General features: G+C 36.4%; 1 protein-coding gene across 1 annotated transcript; it reads left to right on the top strand.

Annotated features, from left to right (window-relative positions):
• Positions 1–4094: 4094 nt before the first annotated feature.
• LOC115674227 (alpha carbonic anhydrase 7-like) lies at positions 4095–8839 on the top strand. Its single transcript, XM_030596572.2, has 7 exons — positions 4095–4522; positions 4970–5187; positions 7219–7328; positions 7570–7684; positions 7939–8103; positions 8215–8268; positions 8649–8839. The coding sequence occupies exons 1-7, from the start codon at positions 4423–4425 to the stop codon at positions 8736–8738; spliced, it is 852 nt and encodes a 283-aa protein (XP_030452432.1). The 5' UTR covers positions 4095–4422; the 3' UTR covers positions 8739–8839.
• The last annotated feature ends 6637 nt before the right edge of the window (positions 8840–15476 follow it).

Genomic DNA, 15476 nt, shown 5'->3' on the forward strand with positions numbered 1-15476 from the left:
GTCCCACCCAATCTCACATAATATCAGAGTTAAGAGGTCTTGAGTTCGAATCCTTTTAGGCCCTATTTGCCTTCCTAATTGAATATTTCCTTGCTTTAGGCTAAGGCCAAAGTCTAGCCTATGATTGAGGGGGGATGTTAGAATATTTAAATAATGAACCATGCATTTATCTAATAATTTAAATTTTTTGAACAATTGACAATGGTCCACCAAATGTCAAATTACAACTAACACTACGATTCGACCTAATAAAAAAACTAACACTACGAACAACAAGCTGATAAAAAATTCCTTTAATCAAGTTAACGGAATCAATTATAACATTCCTTTAAAAGAAAACTAAATTTATCATCATCAAATTAAATAGTTCACATAAAATCAATTATATAAATATGAAACATTAAGTATTAAACAGAACATTCATTAACAATAAAACAGAGATTTCGCACTACCACACAGAAGGGTTTTACAAAAAAAAAATTGGATAAAAATATAACCCGATAAAAATAGCTGGATTCGGCTTGGCTACCCTATAATCAAGTATAAATGAACTCGAGCCCGACCATTTGGTCATGGCATGTAATTTTAAAGATGTTTGTGTCGATTTCTTTTGTACTTCTTAAATGTTTTTCTTTTGAAAAAAAGAATAAAAAACTCGATTAGGCTCTTAAGCCTATTGATGTGAGTATTAGCGAGCTCCAACTTGACTTGATTAGATGGTCGAGTAAAGCTCAAAGATGACTAGACTAGTTGTTTGAGTAAGTTTGACTCGACCTCAAGTAACCATAGGATTGAGCGAGAGCTACTCATGATAAGCTTCACTCAAATTTATCCTCCACATGTGTACATTTACATAATATAGAAAATTAAAAGTTTTTGTTGAAGAAAGAAGGTTCCACAAGGTGTATATGTAGGCAGAACGTAAACCCAATTTAACCATATTCAAACAAATTAACAGCAACAAAATTTTATTTTTATAGCAATGCTAGAGGCAGTGCACGCCTACAAGCATGCGAATAAAAAAAGGTTGGCACTTATTTACTTAAATAGATTAAGTGGGTTGTTGCACAATGCAAGTTGATAACAATTCTTTTTCCTCTTTCGCAAGTTGGGGGAAAATTATCAAAAAAGTTATAAACCTATTGTATGGATATTAATTTAATCCTAAACTTTTTAATATGGCGAATTTAGTCCAAACTATTTAACAATTTGCCGATATTGTCCTTTAAACCAATTTTGGCTAGAAATAGCTGACATGGATGCCGGTCATGCCGACGTAGACAATTGTTTCAATTTTTAAATATTTTTTCTAATTTTTTTCTTTTTTTTTTGTTTTTTTTCCTTATTTTTTTTTGGTTTCTTTTTTGTTTGACTTTGCCAATGAGAGCGTCGCAGCCCTCGCACAAAGCCCTCACCAGCCACATCAAGGGCTCGTGGTCCCTCTCCCAGAGCCAACGAGGGTTGTGACAACCTTGTCAAATTCGGGCTTGTCTGACCCGTCCAGATCTAGCGATGGCGTTGGCCTTCACTTGTGGCTAGTGACCTCCACCGAGGCCACGGACAAGCAAAGGAAAATAAGGAAAAAAGAAAAAAATATATCTTATTAAGTGGTCCCACCTCGCAACATAATTACCAAAAAAGTCATAAACCTATTGTACGAATGTCAATTCAATTATAAACCTTTCAAATTGGCCAATATTAGTCCTAAACCTTTTGACAATTTGTCAATGTAATCATTCCAGCCAATTTTAGTTGGAAATTGCTGACGTGAATATCAGTCGTCTTGTGTGGTACAGCTGACACTGATGTGGACAATTTTTATAACTTTTTGGGTTAATACCATGAAAAACCCCAAATTGGTACACCTATGACAAATTTACCCTAAATTAATTTTTTGACCACCAAAAACCCCAAACTGGTACATTTGTGACAAATTTACCCTCCATTAAATTGGATTAATACCACGAAAAATCACAAACTGGTACATCTGTGACAAATGGAGAGTAAAACCCCAAACTGGTACACCTGTCAACTGTCATATGTCATTTAACTCAGAAATTTGACGGTAAAATTTAACGGAAACTAATAGAGGGTAAATTGTCACAAGTATACTAATTTGGGGTTTTCATGATATTAACTTATATAATTATTCCCTCTTCGTTTTATCTCCTATTTTTCTCAACTTTTTGTGAAGGATAACCTAAATATTTAGATTTTAAGTATAACCGTAAAATAGTAAAAGGCTATATTAATCCTTAAATACTTACTGAGAGTTGATTATAGATGTGAAGATGTTCTTGTAAATTCAGGTAGATATCCAAATTCGAAAGTCTGGTTTAGAGATAAATGCACTGGAAATCCTAAAACTTGTAACGAAAGTACAATTGAGTCTTAAAACTTTTAGAAAGTGCAATCAAGTCCTAAAACTTGTCTCAAAAGTGTAATTAAGTCATAAAATTTTTAAAAAGTACAATCAAGTCCTAAAACTTGTCACGAGAGTGCAATCGAGTCCTAAAATTTTCAAAAAGTGTAATCAATGGAAGGACTTGATTGAACCAATTTGACAAGTTTTATGACTTGATTGCACTTTTTGAAAGTTTTAGGACTCAATTGCACTTTTGTGATAAATTTTAGGATTTGATTGTATTTTTTTAAAGTTTTAAGACTCAATTGCACTTTCACGATAAGTTTTAAAACTTCTAATGCACTTGTCCCTTTGCTTTATATATAATAGACATGATGGGTAGGTACAATTGATAGCTACAGAATGCCTATCTCTGATACGACATTCAATATATTCTTGTGCCAGCACAGGATGCCCCGCTAGTTATGCACGAACCCAAAAGGAGACGAGTTGTAAAAGCATGGCACGACGACGATAAGACATTCAGTCAACTTTTGATACATCCCTTTCAGTATTAAATATTATTTGTCTAGTTAAATTGATATACGGATACCAGGATGATTCTACGGTCTCCAAAAGATATATTGCCTCTTTGAGAATTATCACCGTTAGATTGAAAAGTAACAAATCTTACCTGTTCAGGTCACAATCATCGAATGGCTATAAATATGTTACATTTCAATCTATTGGTGAAAGTTCCGACAGGTAAAGTGCTTTCTAGAATTATAGATTCACTCCTTAAAATTGATATCAAATTCGTAAGATATGACCGAAGAGCTTACCGGAAGAAGAAGAAGAAAAATTATTAGATGCATTCGATGCGTGTGAGCCAAGTAGGCTCTTGAAGAGAGCCACCATGGTGTATGTTAGTGGCCTCAGCTGACCAACATGAAGAAAACAACTTTGGATTTTCTCGTCAACTAAGCTGTACGAGAAAGTCACGTGCAAGTGAAAATTGCAAGACAAAGTTCCTTGATTTGCGATACTTATTTATTTTATTTCGTACGGGGTCGGTAAAAAAGGGAGTCGCAAAGTCAAATTTCTCCACCTCCTTGAGAAAATATTTGAGTACCAAATCTGTACGTGACACCACCGCTACGCAACAAAAGACAAAAAATAAAATGTTAATATCATGAAAAATTTTAAATTTTATAAATATGTGATAAATTTATTTGAAATTAATTTTTCGAAGATAAAAAATTCTAAACTGGTATATTTGTGACTAATTTACTCTCCATTAATTTTCGTTAAATTATACAGTCAAATTGACAGTTGATAGGTGCACCATTCGTTTGCCAGTTTGTGATTTTTCGTGGTATTAATCCAATTTAACGGAAACTAACGGATGGTAAATTTGTCACAAATGTATCAGTTTGAAGTTTTTGGTGGTCAAAAAATTAATTTGGGGTAAATTTACCACAGATGTACTAATATGAAATTTTTTGTTGTCAAAAAATTAATTTAGGGTAAATTCGTCATATATGTACTAATTTGAAATTCTTCTTGGGATTAACCCAAAAACAAACAAAAAGAAAAGGACACCGTGAGACGCAACGCAACATACAAAAACCACGCCACGTCTTTGCATAGGCAAGCTTATCAAGCGCGTTCGTACGGCCTTCTACTCGGTTATCACTCTCTAAAACAATTGATGCCAACAATTAATTGATAAAACCATCGATTATTCCTATTAGTTGGAGTCCACAACTTCGAACCCATCTCGTCACCGCCCTGTTTAACATGCGTTCACACTTCGTATGAGCCTGTCGAAGGTGTGACGATGTTTCTTGCTCCGCCGCAACCAATCTAATGAGCTTCCCAACGCATTGCCAGATTGTCTTCTTCACACTTGCAAGAGACAGTGAGTCTCTGGCTTTTTCTCACCAAAACTGCCTCCTACAAACCAAACCTCAGTGCACGCTTATGCAGCTCAAGAACCACCCTTCCCTCTTCCCTCTTACCTCAAGACCCATTTGTTCTTTCGTTGAAACATCCGTCGCATCGCTGTAAAAATCGACATGAAGAACCAAAGCAACACCATCCTCTTTTCTGCTTTTTCCCTATTCTTTCTTCTTGCACCGTGGAGCGCTGCAACATCATCCATGCCCGGAGAAGTTGGTAATGCCCCACCTTCCCATTTCATTTCATTTTTTGCTACGATGTTATCCAGTAAGGATTTATATTTGCTGTGATACCAATAAAAGGAAAACAAAAAAGAGGTTTATATATACTGCATTAGATCCTTGACTTGTGTCAATACAGATTCGAAAGGTTGCTGCAGATGACACATATTGTAAATTCTATACTACTTGTGTAAAACTTTGTTTTTGCTACATTTTCCTCAATTTTCGATCGTAGAAAACCGGGTTTCTTGTACTGGGAGTTACAAATATGGATATCAACCACATTTACATTAATTCGTAAAGCTTATATGTGGGTGATATCCTTATTCGTAGCCTACCGATCAGATGCCCGAAGGAAAAGATCTTTTCTTACACGGTTCTAAACGAAACTCGACGATCTAATATATTGTGTGGTGATGTGTATCAACTGTGGCACGTGAAGAGGATGAGAGAGAGTTCGATTACATAGCCGGGAGCGAGAAGGGGCCGATGCACTGGGGAGAGCTGAGGAAAGAGTGGGAAGCGTGCAAGAAAGGCGAAATGCAGTCGCCGATTGACCTGACAAGCCGGAGAGTGAAGGTGATTCCCAAGCTAGGGGATATACAGAGGAGCTACAAGCCCAGCAATGCGACTCTCAAGAACAGGGGCCACGACATTTCTGTAAGTTCTATTTACATCTAATTTGTTCTCCTTCTGTGTCCGATATATTTACTAGGGTTAGAGGACATTACAAAAAAAGATGATTTATTAGGAAAAGCAAGACCTTTTATGTGGCTAATGGCCTCTCTGTGTGTTTAGATTGTTTTTAAGTCAATATAAGCAGTTAGATTCTTTTGTTCAAAGCTGTTTAGCCTGGCTATAACTAAACCAAAATAGCCCTTTTCTTTTTAATTTTCCACCCAGAATAGGTATATCATCCTCGTTTGAAAAATATAAATTAATCTCTTGGATATTACTAATTATAAGCATATTTTTTCAAAATTTTGGATATTCAATGAGAAGCCAAAGTCTGATTTTAAATTAAATGTAAAAACAAGGTTATGCTGGATTCTATCTAACAAAAATTAGATTTAAGGGATATGTTCACTAGAAGTCCTAAAACTTCTCACGAAAGTACTTTTGAGTCCTAAAACTTGTAAAAAGTCCAATCAAGTCTTAAAATTTGTCAAATTGGTTCAATCGAGTTCTAAAGATAACACTGTCTAACTTATTAACAGAAATTGCTAACGTGGCGCTAACGTGGTTTATTTTAATATTTTCTCTCTCTTATGTGATGATGACGTGGCTAAATTACGAAACATAAGACTAAAATGACATCATTTTGACCCAAATTTGATTCTTAATACTAATTTTATTTAAAATAAATAAAACAATAAGCTAAGTATTTTAAAAAAAACACAGAGAAGGATATGTGAGAACCGCTGCAAGCCCTCGTCGCCGCCACCACACCATCGCCGAGAGGGGTCGGCAAGGATGGGGGACGGCAAGCGAGGGCTTGCAAGCACTCAACCAGGTCTGGGCGAGCACGAGCAACCCTCGCCCGGTCTAGGGGAGGGCCGCGACCCCTTGCCCAGACTTGGACGAGGGCTTGCAAGCCCTCGCCTGCCGTTACCGAGGATCGTTGGCCCCTGGCTTGTACCCCTTCCTACCTGTTCTCCCCCGACTCCTCCTTTTTTTTATAAATATTTAGCTTATTTTTTAAATTAATTTAAATAAAATTAGTATTAAAATAAAAAAAGGCCACATCATCGCCACGTTGGATAGAAAGATAATAAAAAAAAGCCACGTTAGAATTTTCTATTAGCCAAATTGGACGGTGTTAACTTTAGGATTCGATTAAACCAATTTCACAAGTTTTTAAACTTGATTGCACTTTTTTTCAGGTTTTATGACTCAAATGTACTTTCTTTAGAAGTTTTAGGACTAATAGTGAACATATCCCTAGATAAGTAGTGTGCGGCTCTTGTAGACTTCAAATGAGTATTTGAAATTGGAAGAAGTACTTGTTCAAAAACCCAATGAAGAGTTTTCACGTGGGAAACTTTGTTAAACGCCCCTAAACATTAGTGTTTTCACTATATGTTATTTCGATCCGCAACATCACTTTGAACATCTAAGTTTGCTTAAATCATGATCTAAGTCTTGTTTAAAATAATATTGAAGAATTTAGTTACTTTTTGTTTTGCGAAAAAAAATAATTTGAAAAACATTAGCCTAAAAATGATAGCTTTTATTGCTTTGAAAAATGGATGAACAAATATATTTTTATCGTTTACGAAACTACTTACACATTGATTGTTGTTAATAATGAAAACATCTTTCAGTGACTAATTTTTCCAAGTAATATATCGGATTATTTTTAGGAAAATAATTTTCAAATTATTGTAATAATTTATTTTTCGCGATTGTGCCGTTTGGAGTGGCGTTCCAATTTCTTTAAGCCATCTATCGGGGATATGAACAGTTTCATGCTAAAACCGAGAAAAGTAATTCTTTAATTTACGAAAATTTTGGATAACCTTAAAAGCAATTGTTTATATGTTTCTGAGACTTTGAATACTTGATGCAAAAAAGGGGGGAAAAAAAGAGAGTCCCATCTTTTAAAGTTAAAAATAAAAGCCAAAAGTCAAATGCCAAACCAAACATCCATTTAAGATTAGACAGCTAATTATGTGTTGTCGTGAACTGCAGCTTCAATGGGATGTGGGCAGTGTTGGATCAATCAAAATTACTGGCACTCAATATTTTCTCCAACAATGTCACTGGCATTCACCTTCCGAGCATACCATTAATGGCAGAAGGTCCTCTCTCTCTCTCTCTCTCTCTCTCTCTCTCAATCAACATTGTACATGCAATAAAATAAATTCGAACCATTAAAATTGTTGGGTCTCATTTTGAATTCTACGTAAATCTAACCAGATTCGAAAGTCTAACTTCATCTTAATATGTATACTGGATTCATTACATATCTCCATTGAGCATCATCGGCATCCGTCATCATGTACAGTGTATCTCACAATTGTTTTGTGTACGCATACTTAGGTATGAATTGGAGCTGCACATGGTTCATGTAAACACAGACCCAAACGTTGAGAACAAGATTGCTGTTGTTGGACTCCTCTACAATATTGGCCGATCAGATGCTTTCATTTCCAAGGTAACTTCTTCATGTGCTTACTGTGTGTTATCGCCTCTTTATGCTTTAATATATTTGTGCTCTTCATTATGTCATTTCATCTATAAAATCTCAAAAAATATGGAATATTTGTATTATTTGGTAAACATTTCTGTATCATAAGTTACTGTTGTAATTAATTTGATTTTCCCAGAGAAACACTGAATTTACTAGGACTACTTTACAAAATCAGATGCCTCGTATTGTGAGTGATGTATGGTGAATTGGTGTTTCAGTTAATGGGTAATATATGGTCCATGATGGACAAAGAGGGCGAGAGAAAGATGGGTACGATTGATCCAAGAGAGATCAAGATGGGTGGCAAGAATTACTTGAGATATATGGGCTCTCTCACTGTCCCTCCTTGCACAGAAGGTGTCGTATGGACTATCAACAAAAAGGTTATACAGGCTCACTATCACACTTTTTACTCTTAAATATACATTTCTTACCTGGTATATCAAACAAGTGTTTCAGCTTAATTAGCCCTTGCATTTTTTATAATCCACCAGATAGGCACTGTATCAAAGGACCAAATCAAGTTGCTCGGAGAGGCTGTTCATGATGTAAGCACACTAATTTCTTGGTTACATGAATCTCATGATCAATTATGCTCACCTAACTCCAACTTGTGGCTGTCATAGATAAATTATTAGAAATAATCAATAAAATAAGGGGCGATTCTCCTCGTTAATCTAATTAGGTTAGACCCGGCAATGAACCTGGTTTGGTTAAGCAATGGAAATAGTCAAAATAATATGACTGGAAGAGTCGTTTTCTCCTCCAACCATGCCTAATAAGTACGGACATCATGCACCCAAATTTGATTTTAATTAAGTTTATACGTGGACGATGTTATAACTTATAACTCACTGATGCGTGGTTGAAGAATAATATTGTTTTTTGGAAAAATGTTTTGACATCTCGGGACGTATTTAAATTGCAGTATGCGGAGAAGAATGCAAGGCCTGTGCAACAACTGAAAAAAAGAGAGATCCACCTCTACCAACCAAATGAAGCAGCAACACCAAATTAACCATTTTTTTTTATCATTGATTTATTATCAGGACCCTTCTAAACTAGAAGAGAAGAGAAGGTAAATGTTCTTTAATGGGAATAGGGTTGCTGAAATATACTGTTAGAGATATTTTGAATATTTGGGATATTCTAGAAATCTTTCTGATTGATTATTGTAATATTCTGTTACATTAGATAGTAGTTGTGTAAGGCCTATAAATAGGCTCATCACTCTTCATCGTGATACAGAGAAATATATAGAAAATTCCTCAAATCTATTTTCCACATTATTTTCAATTAAGTATCAACAAAGCTAGCTGCATAGATTGCGTTTCTCCACAATGATCATTACGAGCCAGCTGCAGAAGCCGCGCTACTCTCGTTTCTACGCCAAATCCGCAGCTTCGGTTGTTGTTGGAGATTTTTTCGCTGGTTGTTTCAGAAAACAAATACTACCATCGGACTCGCCACTCTCGGACATATAAGATCCTAAAATTTCGTAGCGAACAGACACCGGAAGCTGCCACATGCGCTGCCCCGTCGCCTTAATGTGCTTTCCTGATGCCTTTCTGGTTATTTTGAATGTAAGAATACCAGCACTAGGTTCCTCGTCTTCCGACGAATTCAACCAGCCAACGCCGCCGACGTTGGACACCGAACGCGCTCTCATGCGCCACAAACATCCTCTGCGCGTGAGATCCTCACGCCCACATGCGTTGCACATGACCAGAGCTCCAGCACGATCCGTCACCATATGATACTGCTGACGCCATCTACCACGTCATCATTAACCGTTGACTTCCGTTAACCATTGACTAGAAGTTGACCCATCGGTTCCCAAGGATTTTTGACGTGCTGTATCCATTTTTGGCGTTATTTTCTCTTTATCTGCATTCCAAACACTAGTTTCTTGGTATTCCTTATAAAACAGCTACTTTTAAACTAGTAAGCGCATTCAATGGATAAAATGGATGTTTCAGTACCCATTCAAACAGTTTTGAATGGATCAAGTTATATTTTATGAGCTCAAGAAATGTCTAGTTTTCTGAGATGTCGTAGACTTTAATGTTATATCACCAGTGAAATTCGTGTGCCTACTAGGACTACTGTAGATACTGGAGAAAAATTTATTGAACGTTTAAAGAAATGAGACCGCAAGAATCATCAAATCTTAACGTGATTTCAAAACACTTTCATTCCATCTATCAAGCTTCAGTTGGTCGCCTCAATACAGCAAAGGATTCATGGGATTTGCTTGCTAGCCGATATTCCACCTCGGATATTGCCCTTAGTATAAGCTATTAGAGAATCTGCATCGCATGTATTAAGAGATAGGTCAGTCTATTAATGATTTTTTGTCCTTTATGCATGCTGTTTGGGATCAACTAGCCTTATCTGAGTCACAATGGAAAGAGGCTACCGATGCTCGTAAGTTTGTTGAATATCATGATCGTATGCGTGTTATGCAATTTCTGATGGCACTTAATGATGAGTTTGAACCTATGCGAACTTCTTTTCTACATCGAGATCTGTTACCTTGTCTTGAGGCATCTATCTCGAAATTATTAACCGAAGAGACTCGGCTTGCTACTTTGAAGGAGAACTATTTTGTCCACTCCTATAGACGTAATGCTTGCCACCCTACTTCTTCTTCATCACGCAGACTGTATTTTATGTACTGTCACCGAACTGGTCACCTTTCATCCAATTGATATCAACGACAAAGTGGGCAACTTATAGGGACAAAAAACCGATCCCGATACAGAGGTCCACTTGCACGTTCATCCAACACTACTGCTACTATTGAGGGTTCTTCTAACAAATCATATATTACTTTATCTTTAGAGGATCTACATTTCATTCTTCGAGAATCTAGTACTTTTAGCTCCTCTGTCCCTAGCACTTCTTCTCTGTTTGTGACTCCAAGTACTTCTGATTCATGGTTATTTGATTATGTCCGTTGCAATCACATGACTTCAAACTCCAATTTGTTTAAGTCAAAGTCATTACTTTCATAAACACCCACTATTCATAAAGCTAGTAACTCACAGATGATAGGGAGTCATACTAGAAACATTTCAATGTCTACAGTGTTATTAGTGTTATTACTTGACACTCTTGATTCCTAAACTTTCCATAAACTTGATATATGTGGGACAATTATGTGAACTTGGTCTAGACATTCACTTTTCTTCCAATGGTTACCGTGTGTAGGATCCACAAACAGGATAGATAATTAGGACTGGTCATCAAGTGGGACACCTATTTGAGCCCATCTCCTTAAAGCTTTCGAATGCTCTTACTAGTTATGACACCACAGTATCATCTAAAACTTGGCATTCTCATTTAGGTCATACTTCTTTTTCTAGATTAGGTCCTATGAATTCTAGTGGTCATCTAGATTCTATTGACAACACACATTTTGATTGCTTGTTATGTAAGTTGGGAAAACGTCATGCTTTACCATTCGATCTTAGTGAATTTGTCTCTTATGCTTCCTTTGATTTAATTTATTCTAACATTTGGGGTCCATCTCCTACTCCCTTTATAGGAGGATCTCGCTATTTTATGATTTTTGTGGATAATCATTCTCGTTATACATAGCTTTATTTTATGAAAAATCAATCTAAACTAGCTCACATCAATCATGATTTTGTTGCCATGATCAAAACATAATTTTTTGAGACATTAAGAGTTTTCATACTGATAATGCCATGGACTATATAGACACAAAGATTCTTAAAATTATTTCTCAAAACAGTACAATCATTCATTATTCTTGTCTAGGAACTTCCCAACAAAAATGTCAAGCGGAGTGTAAACATTGACCCATATTAGATGTTGTACGTCTTCATCTTAGCCTCTTGTCTAGAATAGTTTTGGAAAGAGACTTTTCGTACTATTGTATATACTATCAATCGCATTCTGTCACATACTATAGGTACTATCTCTCAGTATGAGCACTTGTTTGACGGTGTTCCTAATTATAGTCTTTTTTTAGTCTTTGGCAGTGCTTATTTTGTCCATCTTCTTTTGAATGAACGCACGAAGTTAGAACCTCATGCTTGTCTATGTTGTTTCCTTGCATATGGCATTGAGCACAAAGGCTATCGATATTGGAATCCTATCTCTAATCGTCTTTGCATATCTCATCATGTTACCTTTTGGGAACATAAAATGTTCTCATTGCTTCATCCTTTCGACTCCTCTCCTACTATTCCCTTCTTTACCCTTTGTAATAAATACACTAAAAGTGCCATAACTTTCATATGGCGCTCACTTAAGTGCCATAACTTTTTTTTCGCTCACTTGGGTGCCACAAATTTGAAAAAATGATCACTTAAGTGCCATCGGCGATTTACCTAGCTGGAAAATCCGACATGGACACTGATCGTTTTACGTGGCATCGTTGGTGCTAACATGGATAATTAATAAAAAAATTCAAAAATAACAAAATCCACGTTGGAATGGATAAATAATAAAAAAATCTACGTAGGACGATTTTCTGGGAATGACACTCAAATGATCGATTTTACTCCAATGTGGAACTCAAGTGAGCGCCGTACGAAAGTTATGACACTCTTCCTATTCTTATCCCAAACATTTTTATTTATAAGTGAAAAAGTTGGGGAGGGCCAATCAATGTATTTATCCATATGAACTTTGCCATAAGGGTACCATATATATAAAACTAGGTACTTCTCATGAATTAGGCCCATTGCTTATAAAATCCAAAATATTTTAAATTTAATTTTCAACAAAGATCGAAATTAAAATATCATCAAAACAATTATTATGTACTAATACATAAGTAGTATTAAAGTTAGTTGATTCTCACCTTGATTGATGTTCTGATGTTGATTTGGATCGGTTTAGATGGCTAGGGCGATTAGAATAAAGATTTGAAGCTTGGAGAAGCTTGTTTAGGTCAGTAATGACTTAGGGTGTTTAGATCAGTTTTTCGCCGTCCGGCAACGGTCCGATGGCAACCTAGTCAGGCTAGTTTGATAAAGGTTAACATGGACTCAACACTGAATCAAGTGGAATGGTCAAAACATCACCGGAAGGCCGCCAGAGATTGATCCAAACGGGCGGCCTTGAAAACAGTAAGATTGAAATTGTGCCCACCAGCTGCTTGACCAATTGCCCCAAAGAGAAAACCCCGAAACGACACCGTTTTGGCGCTATGTCTCGCTGGGCCAATGGTGGGCGCCAGTGCCGGCCGGTTCGGCCAAGCCGAACCGGTCTGAACCGGTTAGCCCGGTTTAATCCCCTCGGCGGGAAAATTTAAAAAAATAACAAAAAATAAAAAAATAAAAAAATTCGAAAATCAGAAAAAAAATTCATAAAATCTAAAAAAATTAGAAAATCAAATAAAAATTTTCAGAAAATCATAAAGATTTTTAGAAATTCGAAAAATTAGAAAATTCATAAAAATCAGAAAATTTATGAAATTTCATAAAAAGTTCTCAGAAAATCCACAAAAATGAGAAAAATTCAGAAAAATCTATAAAAATTTTTAGAAAATAAAAAAAAATCAATTTTCACGAAACAAAATTCTCAGAAGATTTTTCAAAAAAAAGTAAAAGAATCAAAATAGAAAATTTTCAAAAATTCACGGAATGACCCAGAAACCTTATGGCCACCCATCAAAAGTGAAATTTGAATTTTTTGAAGTGTCCAAGTGACATAATTGAGAATTCGTCCGTTTAAGGGTAAAAAGGGGTCTCAACCCCTAAAAAACCCTAAAACAGCACAATTCATTGAACAAATAAGCCATTAGGGCTTCATTAGGCATTAATTGTTTTGAATTGCCTTCCTTTTAGAGACAACTTAGGATTGCTTTGATTGATTGACATTGATTGTCCAATTATTGATTGATTGATTGATAGCCCACGATTAGGATGGTTAGAATTAGTGAGTAGATATTGGAAACTCGTGTGACATGTTAGACACATCATATCGTGTTAGGTACCGAAAGGGCGTTGGTGATCTCAATTTGGGATTATTAACGTAACCAAGTCCCCTTACTAAGAATCTCTGGTTCGTAAAATCATGGTATTTCTCCCGTACCTCGATTAGGTTTCTAGTCAACCTACCAATAATCTAGTGGCGACTCCAAATTAAAATTAGACCAAATAGAAGGATAAATAACCACAACTCGCTGTCACGTGAGGTATGATCTGGGAGAGGCCCTTGTTTGTCTAGTAATGGGATGTCTGTGAGACGTTTGGGCGAAATATCCGTATCGGACCTTAGTAGCCCATCGGGAATAGTTTCCCCATTCGTGACAAATGAAAGTACCTCCTTAGCGTGCGAGAGCGTAGCGCAACATCTAGGAAAGCAGTTATTCCGAAATAGAGAGAGACATGAGTGCAAAGGAAGACTATTGTTGTTTTACATCTATCACATGTGTTTACCGATCGACTAATTATTTCGCCTTCTGTGGCTTCGAAAATAATTGTAAATACATGGTGTTATGAGAATGGTCAAGTATAGCCTTTAAGGGATAGGTATACTTAGACTGATGTAACAGAATATGTCTGGGGCATTGAGACATCATTTGCTTATTTTATCTTTTTGGGTTGTAGCCGTTACGTTATCCTTAACGGGTGCATAACTTGAGCTCCCAAGTGCAAGTGTACTCATTGGTCGCACGGCTTTTTTGCCAATATGAATTGTTTCTATGTTGAATGCCTTATATTCTTGATAGAGCATTATCAAGCCTATCATGTTCGAGTGGGAGATGTTAAATGGCACTGTTTCGCCCATGATGGGGTGTGTTATGAGAGGCACCCTGTGAAAGGGTGTGAGTTGTCTTCTAAGGGAAGTTAAAATAACTTCCTGAAGACAGAGACAAGTGATGAAAGAAGAAAAACATATGTACAAAAAAGTAACGTATGTTTCCTCTCAATTAGAAAAAACACACAAAAGGTTCCATCATTACTTTGAAAAGACGATCGGCATTAACGCTATGGAATAAGAATATTTTCCTTGTGATTATATTCGGGCCAGTGTGAAATTGTAGATTCGTCCAACATTCACTAGTGATTCAATTCACTTTCCTGGGTAATTCGTTTGTTATGTATCGAAAGGTTAGTCGATTCTTCCGTGACTTTTTCCCAACACGATGCAAAAAAAAACTTTGTTTGATGAAAATGTGTTATGCCTAAACCTAAATTCCTCTAATGTAAGACATCGGGTTCCAATCATGTTGCTAAGCAATTGTTTTTGTTTGGGGATCCAATCATGTTGCTATAAACAAATTCGCAAATCCCTAGTTTTTTCATGAAATAATGAAAAGTCTCTGAATAAAAATTTAGGTGTCGACATCGGGTTGCAACTTAAACTATCCCGATGCAATATGTCTGTGCGTGTGCGCGTGCACACGAGAGACAGAGGTATTTTTTTTTTTTGGTTGGAGAGAGAGAGAGAGAGAGAGAGAGAGAGAGAGAGAGAGAGAGAGAGAGAGAGAGAGAGAGAGAGAGAGAGAGAGAGAGAGAGAGAGAGAGAGAGAGAGAGAGAGAGGTGATAGTGAGTTTTCTCATCAAATTTGGTGAAACATATCTTAGAATGCTCAAATGTGATGTTCGTTTATTGGTGGTACATAGAGATGAAAGAGTATATGCAACAAAGGATCCTTGTCCCTACACTATTGTCGAGTGTCAATTTGTTTCTACGTAAATGAGTCCTTTTCTTTTGAAGTATAACATAGCGGTATGCCAGAGAACGCAGGGAAGCTATGGAATCGACATTG

This window comes from Syzygium oleosum, unplaced genomic scaffold, assembly GCF_021117445.2.
Source record: "Syzygium oleosum isolate NSW1041296 unplaced genomic scaffold, Sole_v2.1 Sole_v2.12, whole genome shotgun sequence".
Taxonomy (NCBI): Eukaryota; Viridiplantae; Streptophyta; class Magnoliopsida; order Myrtales; family Myrtaceae; genus Syzygium; species Syzygium oleosum.

What these genes read in the sequence shown, in the direction of transcription:
- LOC115674227 (XM_030596572.2), top strand. Translation starts at nt 4,423, where the DNA reads ATGAAGAACCAAAGCAACACCATCCTCTTTTCTGCTTTTTCCCTATTC. An exon ending in ATCCATGCCCGGAGAAGTTG is followed by an intron (nt 4,523 to 4,969) that starts GTAATGCCCCAC and finishes TGGCACGTGAAG; the next exon opens with AGGATGAGAGAGAGTTCGAT. An exon ending in CAGATGCTTTCATTTCCAAG is followed by an intron (nt 7,685 to 7,938) that starts GTAACTTCTTCA and finishes TTGGTGTTTCAG; the next exon opens with TTAATGGGTAATATATGGTC.